At 42.6% G+C, this 13,579-nt stretch overlaps 1 protein-coding gene across 1 annotated transcript; it reads left to right on the top strand.

Annotated features, from left to right (window-relative positions):
- The first annotated feature begins 6,135 nt into the window (after positions 1-6,135).
- FGF6 (fibroblast growth factor 6) lies at positions 6,136-10,747 on the top strand. Its single transcript, XM_054016437.1, has 3 exons — positions 6,136-6,475; positions 7,369-7,472; positions 10,162-10,747. The coding sequence occupies exons 1-3, from the start codon at positions 6,136-6,138 to the stop codon at positions 10,336-10,338; spliced, it is 621 nt and encodes a 206-aa protein (XP_053872412.1). The 3' UTR covers positions 10,339-10,747.
- Positions 10,748-13,579: the final 2,832 nt, after the last annotated feature.

The raw sequence follows: 13,579 nt of genomic DNA, 5'->3' as shown, positions 1-13,579 counted from the left end.
GGGGGGAGAATAAAAAAAGGCACCCAAGGCAAAGCCATGATGTTATCCAGACACTGCCATTGACAGTGTAAGCACCTGGATGAGTCTGAGCTGTGCACTGCTGAGTCGTATCAGAAGGACAAGGAAGTTTCATGGTTGCTGTAAGGAAAAGTAATTGGGAAGCTGACACTTTTGGCCAGCAGGTGGAACCTAACTGGAACAGAGACTTATTCGTATTTGTTAGAAGCCATTGGAAATGGGAAAGGTTGGGGGAGTCTTATTTTTCCTCTTCCTCATTACATTCCTAATTCTGTTCTAGTTCTCTGGATACATGCCCTTGAGACTGTGACAGATTTTATGTAAGGTGTTAAATCTTCGCTCCATAGGTCCCCTTACACTGGTAAAATTCATTTGGGGTTTTTAACATAGCAATGTATTTAGCTATAACAAGAAGCCCAATGTTTAAGAAATCTTTCTGTAGATCACTTGAGCTAGTCTGCAATCCTCCTGCACTTTTAAATTTGCTACTAACCAACACTGCAGCACAAAACAAAAGCAAACATACAAATTTAGGGCTTTTGGCAACTGGCAATTTCTCCACTCTAGCACAGCATGAGAGGGTAAAACACATGCCTACCCAACCATATAGAAGAGGAATAAGGCTTAGTCTTGCAATGTACAGTTCACCCTTGCAGAAAGTGGATCTGGTGCATCCTTAGAATCCTTTTTTCTGAAAAGATTTACATATTCACGGATGTTGTTACTGGACAGATTAGAGAACGTCCAAGCCAGGCACCGTTCCTTTTGACACTGTTGACTTACCATCAGAATTTTCCAAGTAACTGACTAGCATCTGCTTTATCTGAATCTTTACATATAGCCCATTTACTTTTGCACTTCCAAAGCTATCTCCTTCTCTCTTTTAATTTGGAGAGGCAAAGCGTGTTGAAGACTGAAGAACAGAACCCCACTGTGACTCAAAGACTACTCAGTTTCACATAGAATGATACATCCCCATCTGTGTGGGCAAATGGCATGATAGGCTGGAGTTTTCAAAGATGCCTAAGGGAATTTGGCTTCCAGCTCCTATTGAATATGAACGAGAGTTGAACAGCCTTAGGTACCTTTGAAATTCCCAGCCATATTAGTTAAACCCAAAGTGTGAGGTGGGTTTGCTTTTCTTCATATCCAAGATTAATACTGGGTGGCTCAGTTGAAAGTAGCAGTCTAATGCTATGCTGAAACCCCCCGAAACTTGGGTTCAAATAGAACAAGACTGCACTCTAACATTCTCCTTAAAGATCAACTCCCGCTCCCTAAATACCAGAGATATAAGGAGTTTCACTCCCACTCACCAATAAGTGTGACTAAGGTATCTGGGATAGAATATCCACAGCCTGGCATCCCGCTACATTCCCTTCCCCTTTAGCTCCTATTAAATACACAAAGGCATTTCACCAGCATAGCAGAAGGGTTGGAGAAGTAGGAAAGGGGAAGACTAAAATGAGGGGATCATCTTTATGGAACCCCCATAGTCTCTCTCTGAGCTTCTGGCCTTCGGTACTGTTCTTTCGGCAAAGAATGAGACAGACAAAACAGCACCAGGTAGTGATACTTTACAAATACTTGGTAAATCCCAGTTAGTAGCAAAACGGACAATCTCTCTGGGATTCACAATCCTTTACTAAATGATATGAACAAAAGACACGGACCTACAGGATAAGTTGTTAGGAAACAATTCAAACAAATAATGGAGAGACATGAGGCAAAGAGCCAAATTTACATGTACTCGCATACGAGAGCAGTCCATTACAAAATAATGTACTAATGGTGCATAACACCAATTTGACTGTGACAAATGTATGGCACACTAGCCTGACAGGTGCTGGCATAACTGTGGGGGACTGGCTTTCTTCTTCAGATGTGACGGGAATGTCCAATCACCACTGAATTTTCAAAATCTTGCCATCTTCTACACTGAAGATCTGATTTCCCACCAACTGTCTTGGGTCCCTGTCATGTTCCTTTAAAAGGAAAGAGGAAGGTAAATGAATCGCAGATCTCTTGGTAATGGCCAAGGGTATCCGATCAGAGCCTTACACAATTGCCATGAAAATGTGCCCGCTGTGGCTCAAAAATCCAGTTACCTGCTCTTTATCATGAAGACAGATGATAATGGAGGGGGAAATAATTTTTAAAAGCCTATTATTCAAAAATGCCCTGACCTGCCAAAAACAATTACCTACCCATGTAACTGTCAAAAAGTTTTGCAAGATGCCCTCACAGTCCTATTGCAAAAAAGAGGAGCAACCAAAACTCATGTGTTGGATAGCCATCGTATGAGATGCTCTTGGTATCAAACACTCACATTCCTTAAGCACTGATAGGGGAGTGACTATCTAAAAAGCTTGGCTCCCGATTTTAGAGATTGGTTTATGGCACTGAGCACCCAGATTTGTTAGGCAAAGACATTAGATTCATGCTTTTTCTATGAACGATTCTCCCAGTAGCACCATTGTTCCTGCTGCGATTGGAAAGTGGAGACACATTAAAAAACAATCCCAAGTTAAGCTTATTTCATGTCACTCAGTAGCTCCTGTCTCCTGGGTAGCATTGGCTAGATGGGTGCTTACACAGAGTGGGTGCAATTACTGGTGCTGGCTGCGGTCTTGATTTTTTTTTTGGGGGGGGGAGGATGAGGAACATTCAATGTTTTGTTCTCATACTATGCAAATCCTTTCATCATGGGCAAATCTAAGAGACAAAAAGTAGTAGTAGAGAGGCAGTGTGGTTTAGTGAGCAGGACAGTAGCCGCGGAGTCAGGAGATTTAGGTTGTGCCACTGACCTACTGCATTACCCTGGACAAAAAACTTCAACTCCATGTGTCTCTGTACAGGAAAGAAAAGAATAGCTATGCTATCTTTGCAAAGAGCTCTGAGGTGCTCAGATGAGATGTACTAAGTATATGTGAGAGAGAGTGAGTGAGTTGTGTGTTTCCACTGCTAGCCTCCTTTGGGTGTCATTCAAGCTCCATTACTGTGGAAAGGAAGCACTGAGTCAGTGCATGCACCAGCTGCCCTGGCTATGCCCCCTTCCCGGGCAGCATTGGCTGCCTTTGCCTCCCAGCCCCCAGGCTGCAGATGCCTTGTACCACAGCAACTTTCTCTCCTGGAGGAATTCCCACCACCAGGTTCCTGTGCCAGAGTTTAAATTGGTATAAACCTGGGCTGAGTCTTGCCCAGCAACTATAAAATGTCAGAGCTAAATTCTGCTCTCTCTTCCCTCCATGTAAATCCACAGTAACTCCAGTGAAGCCAATACCAATGTAACCGAGAGCAGGATTTTGGCCCATAACCTAGTTGTATGGGAATACAGAGGTAAACCGTGTTTCATAAATATGAACCAAGCTTTTGTGGCAGCCTCTAAGGAGCAAAAGGTTTCCTAACACTGCTGTTGGTGTGGAAGCTGTTGTGTTTGACACACTGCCTCAAGTCAGCACAGACAAGCACAAAACCATTTCTGAAGTGTGTGTAGTCCCCTCCTGAAGTGGTAGAGTCCACTTATTCCTCACTGGCTTCCTTTGGGATCGGCGGTTGCTGGGTTCTCTTTGTGCCTTCTCTTTCTTCCCTCAGCGAGCAGGGAGAGGCCGTATCTCCACCTGCTGCTGAAAGCCAACCCTCTGTAGCCAACTCCCCTACGCCAAATGCTGCCTGTCTGGGATGCATGCAGGCTATCCTAGAATTGCAGTTGGTTGCCCTGGTGTATCATTCAGGCACCCAGTCCAGTAACTTCTCCTCTTCTTCTCTGTCCCAGTCTTTACTACCAATTTGGGTTTCACACACGCGCTGGGCAAGCAATTTCACTTTCGCATCCTCTGCTTCTGTGCTGCTTTCTGCCTGTGGGAATGACTGGGAGTTTGCTCCATCCAAGCCCCACAATAGCAAGGGACTTTCAATGGAATGGGCTCCTAAATAACTTTTGAAAATGGGATTTAGGAACCTAAGTCAGTGAAATGCTTCTGAAAACACTTTACTCTGCATCAGAGTATTACACTCCGCTGCTTGAATTCCCTAGACAACCTTGAAAATGGATCTGTATTACTGTGTTCCAAAGATGCTTTATTTTCCAATATTGTACTGAAATACTGTCATCTAAGACCATTGTTGGAGGGTGGCAACTGGTCTTTGGCCTTAAGATCTCAAGGAAGTAAAGGCTGATTCAGGTACATTTTCCACCAGATTGGTATCTGTAGAATTTAAGTGTGGCTTCTCTCCCAGCAGGAGTGTAATTCCTCTCCAATTTCTCAGCGTACATGACTCACCTTCTCACTGCTGTCTAGAAAACTATGCGAGATCACAGCCCCTTCTCCAGTAAGGGAGACATCACAAGGCAAGATTAGATGTAAAGCAAAGTCAAAGGCACCCTCTACAGAAGACAACGTATTTAGCTGCTTTAGCTACTTCTTGGCATTTTCCTGACCAATCCCACTGTTTACCTTTCTATACAAGTTTGGTCAGGCTGTAATGTCATACTTTTCTGTGGTGCTATAATTTTCTAGACTATTTACTAATGCCAGGAAATCTGCACAATCCAGTGGCCACACCCCCCCTATATAGGAGTTGTTCAGGGCCCACACTTCTATTCCTGCCTCAGCTGCAGTGGGTGTGCTGAGAGGCAGTAGGCCTTGCCCATCAGCTGGGGTACATGCAAGTTTCATCCCTCAACTCAGTGTGGGAGGAGAGGCGGGGGGAGTTACCTGCACAACACTTTTACTCAGGCAAGTAACCCAGCCCATCTGAACAAGATCTTCAGCCCTTCTTAAGCTTAAACTGGACTAAAAGCTGCTTTAAGGGAGCACCTCAGGATTCCCCTAGTGAAGGGGAATCCTCAGCTGGTATAACTAGTGCTATGCGATCTGCTCCTGGCCCAGCCTCTTGCCTTGGGCAGGGAGCCTTCCAGGGTGGGCGAGGGCGCTAGGGCTGGAGCACAATGCACTCCAGTGATTCTGCCAGCATAGTGACTCTTTGGGAGTTATTTGCCAGTGCAAGTTGGAGATGCCCTGATGGTTCTCCAGCGTGTTGCAGGGGCCTGTTCAGCCACAGACCGCCTCCAGAACTAGGGGCCGGGGACAGAAAGGTGGTGGCAAGCCACCTATGTCTCATCCCCCTCTACAACAAGTGCACTGAGTGCAGCTCTGCAGCACCTGAGGATTTGGCCCACAGCCTCTGTATTTTTACCCCTGTATAAAATAGGGAGAATAACAACCGTGAGCAAAATCCAAATCATACTTTAAGATCCCATGGGCACATGGAGCTTGGTAAAGAAATATCCTCTGCATTTTAGAGACAAGAAAACAGAGGCTCAGAGACGTTCAGTGACGTGCCTGGGAGTCACAGTAAGTCCACCCCACAAATGGAAGTTGCGTTACAGACACTCAGGTCTGCTATTTGCACTCAGATGATTCAGGGTGAGGTGCCTTGGGTTTGTTAGGTGCTTAAAGAAATATAAACACAGCCATTTATTACCTATCCTCCCCAAACATTGCCTTGATCTGCCTGAGCTATTCTAGTGTAAATTCAGTGAATATCGTGCGGAGGAAGTGGCTGGCAAGGTTTCTATTACTCCCTGGTCCACGATTGTTTTTGCATCTTCTTCTCTAAATAAGGAAGACTGCAAGGTATCTGACTATCCAACCAATTTGTCCCCTTTGCATTCAGCAACCGCTGCGGACCATCCAACAAAACTCAGTGTTCCTGCCTCATATATTGGATGACAGCATTCATCCAACCTCAGCCAGCCCGGGAAAAGAGAGTAGGTTAGTGTTACAGCCATGGCGAGTTTACCTTTAGCGAGCTGTTGATGTCACAGTGATGCGGCAGGGTGGGACAGCCTCTGAACTATAAAGATAGGTCAATCCAGTATATTGAGGCTGCCCACCGGACAGCAGGAGCTACAAAACATGGTCCCCACCAGTGAGAGTTCTGCTGGCCTGTCTCTGTTCCCAACCCAACTGCTCTCAGGCTTTAGTTTCATGTCAGCAATCTTCATCCGCCTTCCAAAAATAAGCCTCTGCCACCATGCGGAAGGGAGAAAAACAAGAAGGGCGGTATTTTTAGGGCTATTAATTCTGACCACGTGCCCGAGAGGTGAACCGGATGGCCATTGCACAAAGACTTCTCATCACTATGTCCTGTGAAGCCAGCGTTCACTGGACGTTGCCTGCTTTTGTTCTCTTGGGTTTTCTGGCTGGGATTGTTTCATCGTATCCAGTTGTAAGCAGAACTAATGGCACATTGCTGGAGAGAGGATGGGAGTCTCTGTTGTCCAGGTCCATTGCTGGGATGTCAGGAGAGAAATCAGATGTGAACTGGGAGAGTGACTATTTGCTAGGAATCAAGAGGCAGCGGAGGCTTTACTGCAATGTGGGCATCGGGTTTCACCTTCAAATCCTCCCAGATGGAAGGATAAGCGGTGTTCATAATGAAAACCAATACAGTGAGTTGCATCCAGAAATGAAATAGAATAGATGTCACTTAATTGCAGTGATCTCTAGTAATTACCCTGCGTAGGACACCAATGTTACTGCTTGATATTATTAGTCTAAACTACATCTGTTGCCTTTTAAAAGTCTCCAGGATCAATCAGCACTAGAAACCTCCAGGCTGAAACATGTCATGAATGCTTGGACAAAATTAGATACCAACTTATTTTTACTCTGCTTTACTTTACAGAGTAGAAAAGACTAACCAGTTTGCAAACTTTTTTTCTGATGCATTTTTTCACTCGTGCATTTTTGTTCGATATTTGAATCTTGAGGTTTTCAATTCACTCAGCATATTAGCGTGACTTTTGAATAGCAGTTTGCTAGCAGCTTAACGACGTGAAGGATTTGAAAGGGCACAACTAATCCACATTTATTAGCATTGCCATTGTTTTTAATCTGCAAGATTAAAAGAAATGTATTTTTAACTATTTATTTGAATTTCTTGTAAAGTGCAATTTATAAAACCATCTGCAGCTAAAAGGTTATGGTGAGTTTCATGACACAAACCCCACATTCCTTGTGGCAAGAATGACAGTATTGAACAGTCAATGGCTATGATTTACTAATTAGGAATTATTCCCAAATTCTACAGGACTTTCTAGTTTAACAGGGATGAAACCAACAGGATTCTATAGTAAGTGAATAGGATTTTATAAATGTTATTCTAAAAACCTAGAGAATTTAATAAAGAATGTGATACCCTGTATATTTTTGGAATTCCATAGAAGGGATAATAGGAAGATTTTAAGTTCTGAAGGACATTCTCATAAGGGTTTTAATAATTATGTTGTTAATGTCCTTTGACTGAGCATTATAAGAATAAACTTTTTTTCTGTTTATTTAGGTCTTTTAGAAATATCAACTGTGGAGCGAGGTGTTGTTAGCCTGTTTGGGGTGAAAAGTGCTCTCTTTGTAGCAATGAACAACAAAGGGAGGTTATATGGAACGGTGAGTACAAGTGCAAGTTTATTTTTCAAGTCTTAAACATTGGGCACGAAACTCTGATTAAGAAGCCTTGGGTATTTTTCCCCCTCCATTTAAAAACTGAGATCACAGGTGGAGAAAACAGTCTTTCAATTATTACAGTGAGCCTTCTGGGCACACTGTCATGCGAGACAGTCAGTGCAGCAACTGGCATGATGTCAGTGTATTGTTCCTGTAAAGTATTCCAGCATGATTATACAGGGGGCTCCTCAGAAATATGAACATGTCAAAAAGGGGAAATGATCAATAAATGGCTTTTCTGTCTACATGTCTTGCAAATCCTTTCTAGTCCAGGTAAGCCTTGTTCTGTCAAGAGTTCTGTTAGGGGTAGGAGAGGGGGCACACCTTTTCCTGGGCAAAAATCCCATTGCGGAGAGTGGGGACCACTGGTGGGTAAGAAAAAACCCATGAGATTCCTTTACTGGAGTTGCTTTCAAATTCTTTTACATGGGGAAAACCTGGGTGGACTCACAGGATAAGCAGTAAGTTTGGTCCCCAGAATCTACAAATACTGAGGGCCATACGGACATCAGGAAACCACCCAGAAGCCCGCTTTGTAGCATCAGGCCCAAAGAAGAAAAAAATACTCATTGCCACTAATAACATTGTTCATCATCATTATACAAAACAATTGGTTGAACAGCCCAAGAGTTGTGAAAGGGATTAGTGATTGCTGAATGCAATTTAACTTTCACGTCCCGATAGGGTGACTAGAGGGCAAGTGTGAAAAATCAAGATGGGGTGGGGAGTAATAGGTGCCTATATAAGAAAAAGCCCCCAAAATCATGACTGTCCCTATAAAATAGGGACATTTGGTTACCTTACGTCCCGAAAAATACTTCTTTCAGTTTCAACACTAAACAGAAGTAGCACCTCCAGAGATCCCCACTTTAAAGTGGCTAGGTCCTGCAAGAAGCACAAATAGTAGAGCTGGTTGGGGATTTTTCAGTTAAACTCTTTTTAATGGGAAAATGCTGATTCAGCGAAACCTAACTTTTTTGCGGGAAAGGGTTACTTTTGAGAAATTTTTCAACTCACATTTTTTTTGAAAAAAGTTTCAAGGTTGTCTAAAATGTTTTGTTTAGACACTTGTGATTCCAGTTTTCCAGTCTGAAACCACTTTTTGTTTTGAAATTTAAGATAATTATAGTAAAAAACAGTGATCAAATTGGAAACAAAGTATTTCAGCTGACCCAAACAAAAGGTTTTTTGTTTGTTTGTTTTGTTTTGTTTTTTCAGTTTGTGAATATTTTTCAAATTTCAACTCCTTGTCCTGATCCAGGAGGGAAAACTGTTCTGACATCTGGAAAATTTGGGGGGACAGGAAAACCTGTTCCCCATCTAGCTCTAATGAATGGTCTATCTACAAATAAAGAATAGAGTTTGCTGAAAATTTCTTTTGTGCAAACAACTGAATTGTTTCCTTGGAAAAATTTGTCACTTCTATAAAACTTTTTGGTTCTTTAATAAAACATTAAACGATGGCCAGATCCTGGAACTTTTACTGACATGAATGATTCTTATTCATGCAAATAATCCCAATAGGACAACTCAAGGCCACAATGCAGCAATGTACATACACACATGGATATTTTTAAGCATGCAAATAGTACCATGTGCTGGATTGAGCCCTGTTTAGGGACTACTGGATCAGGCCTGCCCCAGGAGTCCTGCCTCCTTGCCCCCTGCCTTTTTGAACTGTTTCAATTCACCCCCACTAAAAAACTTTTAAAAGACATTTTAGAAAACAATAATAGTTGTGTATTTTCCATTGCAAAATGTACCATCCTTGGTTAAACCTTTGGGACTTTGAATGGATTTGTTCCAGAAATATCTGATCAGAAGAGCATGAACTGAAAGGATTACAGCATCAGTGCTAGTGGCATTACATATGCAGGACATTTGATCTCATGGAATCATTTTCGTTTGTCCTGTCACACAATAATGCAGCCCCTTTTGCCAACTGAACCTTTATATGCCAGTTTACACGTGTACTTATTACAGTATGTGAAGTAATAAAAAGTTCTCCATGCAAATATATGTAAGCCAATTCCTCAGATTTAAGTGACCCAGCATGCAAAACGTACAAACACTCTCATGCCTGAGAGCTCTTTGGTGGTGTGTTTGATCCTATAAATTTTAAATCAGATTTTTTTAAAAAAAAAGATTTAGAACCAATTTGGGATCTGGTCCTGCAAAACCCGTATTAAAGCACATAGTTCTTACTCAGCGGGACCGTTCATGTGAAAAAGGGTTGCAGGATTTCTGGCAGGTAACATTATTCCTCTATAAATGACAAATCATTTTTTTGAAGGGAGGAGGAATAAATCCATGTCATGTGTACGACAAATTAGCATGACAATGATGTAAATCATTCTTTGCAGAGAACATTAAGAAATCCCTGATTTAGTATGAATTAACTTGTTAATGGGTGACAAGAAGTACATAGTCCATTATCTGAACAGGTGGCATCAGCGTGCATCTGACACTGAATAGTGCTGAAGAAGTTTTATTGTTGGACACAGACTCTACGGCACCACCTGTTGCATACCATAACAGGTTCTTCTGCTGTACAAATAATAATAAGAAAAATCACTTTGTTCTTTTAAAAATATTTATAGCAACTGCTTTGTTCCTTTTGTTTTTCCTCCAGGCAATTTTTCAAGATGAATGCAAATTCAGAGAAACCCTGCTGCCCAATAACTACAATGCATATGAATCTAGTGCTTACCAAGGGGGTTACATAGCGCTCAGCAAACACGGGAGAGTGAAAAAAGGAAACAAAGTCTCTCCTGCGATGACAGTGACACATTTTTTGCCCAGAATATGAAAACAAATACAACATATTAAACCACAGAAAAAAAATATCTATTTCATTTTGCACATGTGAATAATCTCCCAGGTAAAGTATTTATGCTGTTTGTAGATATATGTATATTTGGATAGATAAGTTTGTATTAGATCCATTACACAGTATATGCTGCTTCTCTTATACTCAGTGTACACAAATTCTATCTGGGTGCACACACCTGAACTGGTGCTGTACAGAAAAAAAATGCAACCCTGACTGAAGGGCAACAAGTATCTGGAACTTGTAAAGCAGCCACAGATACTTTTTGTTGGTGTTGTTTGATTTTAATTACCTCACATAGTAGCCTTTTGATTGAGAGTTTTTATTAATACATATAATGGGCCAAATCCTCAGCAGGATGGACTTCAATGGAGCTACACCAGTTTACACCATCTGAGGATCTCCCCCTCCCCCCATATACATAGTATTGAATCCCAAAATTCCCACTCAGTTTTACTTACCAGGGCTCACAAATAGTTCCATGTGAGCAAACTTGTTTGCCGACAAAATCCCACTGAAGTCAGTGGTGACTCCACGAGGGCCTAAGGCTCCGCCCACGTGCATGTCTCTGCAGGATCAGGAACGAAGTCAGTTTGCCTGAGTCCTGCTCAACACTTAAAACTTAGATTGACCTAGTTATATTGCTTGGGAGCGGGGGGGGGGGGGGGGGGTTGAAAAATTCACACCCCCTGAGCGCCATAGTTATCCCAGCCTAACCCATGCTGAAGATGTGGCTAGGTTGATGGAGGAATTCTTCCCTCACCTTAGCTACAGCCACTCGGAGAGGTGGATTACCTACAGCGACAGAAAAACCCCTTCTAGCAACGTAGGAAGAGTCTATAGTATGGTGCTACAGCAACATAGCTGTGGCTGTGTCACTGTAGCACCTGTGGTGTAGACATGCCCTGAGCAAGGACCTGAGGATCTGGCCCCTCTATATTAGAGGTGGGCCTGAGCTGCAAAATGTGTGTCTTGAGTTCAAGGTTTTTAACCCTTCAGCATTTAGGATTGTTCACATCAAGGCTGTTCAGGCCCATCTTGTATATACACATTTATGTGCATATCTAGTTTATTTTACACACACACACACACACACACACACACACACACACACCATCTCTGTAGCTATGTATTTTTAATGTACCAGTCACCATATCCAGGTGCCAAGGTGCCCACACATACATACACACAGGGAGGTAAATATTTAAAAGGCCATCTGTTTTATTTCACTTTCACTACAGTGATCTCTGAGTGCTGGAATTAGGCTGCAGCATTTAACTTGTAAAACGTATGGCATTCATGGGAGCTTCCCACAAAGGGACATGTTAGAGAACAGCTTTGTTTAGAACACTAACTGCCTGTCATACTGGAGAGTCCTTCTTAGACCCAGATGAATGCTTTTTTGTTTGATAGTTCAGGCATATCCTATTGCCTTATTCTTCTTTCCCTTATCTCTGTCAAATACAGCAGCTTCCATGTTGTCCAAAACATTCTCTTTGGGGGCTGCAGTGGAGGAAGTTATGTCATAATTCCAACTGATAAAGATAAACACTTATTTACTTGCAAGGACTGTTTGCAAATTTCATGTGTTGTCCCCCAAACCTCTCCTAAAAATACACACGAAGGACATACAACCCTACCCAACTGTTTAGATAACCTTTTTCCAGAATACCAGTCATGCCACATTCTCTGTGCCTTTAAGGAGTATTTTAAGAGGCCTTAAGTCAATAGTTGCTATAAATGTCAGTTACCAGAAGCCTTGAGATGCCTGCATTGATGGGGTGCTCCTAAATTTGAAACTAGACTCAGTGCAGCATCAGAGGATGAGCATTTTCTGCATAGAACCCACCACGTTGCTGCAGAAGCGTATGTCTGAGTGCAAGATAATCTCCCACGTGCAACCAAAATGCTGAATATCACCAGCCTTGACATGCCATTCTATTTGCAGTGGGTGTATATTTGTAATGAATGTGGGCCTTTTGACCTATGACGTACACTGTAAGAGTCAGGTCCTCAGCTGGTGTAAATCAGCATCACTCCATTGACATCAGTTACATCAATTTACACCATCAGATGATTTGGTCCAAAGTGGGTCTGTGTATGCCTATGTACATGCACACTTTTCAAGTTATTGTGAAAACAATTTTATTAACAAGAAACCATTTTCCAGTTACTTTTGTGTGATTTATACTTGAATTTATTTTGCTCAAAATGTAGACTTTCTGAATTTCTCAGACATCTTGTGATCACTGTGTAAACAAAGAGAAAAGGAAGGACATGTGACTTGGACATTTTTGATCAGGCAAAGAAAAAGGTGATTGAGTTGTTGAGTACGGTAGCATGGAAAGAGAAGCGAGGTTGGCATACTGTAGATGTCTGCCATGTTTGAAGCTATTTGCTTTGGAAAGCTTTGCATTTTTAAGAGGAAAAGCAGGATGTTTGAAGGAGGGTCAGAGCAATGCTTAGAGAATAGCGGTTAGATCCCCAGCTGGCGTAAACAGGCAGAGCTCCGGTGAAGCCAGTGGATCTACGCTGAGACACCAGTGGAGGAGCCAGGGCTGGCTCCAGGCACCAGCTTGGCAAGCAGGTGCTTGGGGCGGCCACTTTGGGGTTGGGCGGCACGTCCAGCTATTCGGCGGCAATTCGGCGGACGGTCCCTCGCTCCCACTCGGAGCAAAGGACCTCCCGTCGAATTACCACCACAGATCGCGATCGTGGCTTTTTTTATTTTATTTTTTTGGCTGCTTGGGCGGCCAAATCCCTGGAGCCGGCCCTGGAGGAGCTGGTCTATTTTATTCCTAGTTGTCTTGAAAGGACATTTAAAGAGAGGTAGCACAGTCAATGGAAAAAGAAATAATGTTTTGAATGTTGATACATCAGCTATATTTGATTACACTTCATCTCAAATGTTGATACACTGGGAGCAAATTCTGTTCTCAGTTACACCGGTTTAAATCAGAAGTAACACCACTGAAGTGAATGGTGTTACACAAGTATACAACTGGCATACAAGATCAGAATCAGCCCCATTAACTCTATATGTCACCAGTGACATTACAGTACACACTAGGTGATGAAGTCAGTTGTTCAGTGTAACACCCAAAAGTTACTGATGGGCTGACCTGGTCTGTATAAATGCAGGCCCCCAGCAGGTGCGGTTTGGCTGGGTATTTGGATATCCAGGCAACTAACTCTACTGAATTAGTCTGAACACTGCCAT

This window comes from Malaclemys terrapin, chromosome 1 (genome assembly GCF_027887155.1).
Source record: "Malaclemys terrapin pileata isolate rMalTer1 chromosome 1, rMalTer1.hap1, whole genome shotgun sequence".
NCBI classification, from domain to species: Eukaryota; Metazoa; Chordata; order Testudines; family Emydidae; genus Malaclemys; species Malaclemys terrapin.
The sequence above is the reverse complement of the archived record's forward strand: the minus strand, read 5'-3'. Positions and strand labels throughout refer to the sequence as shown.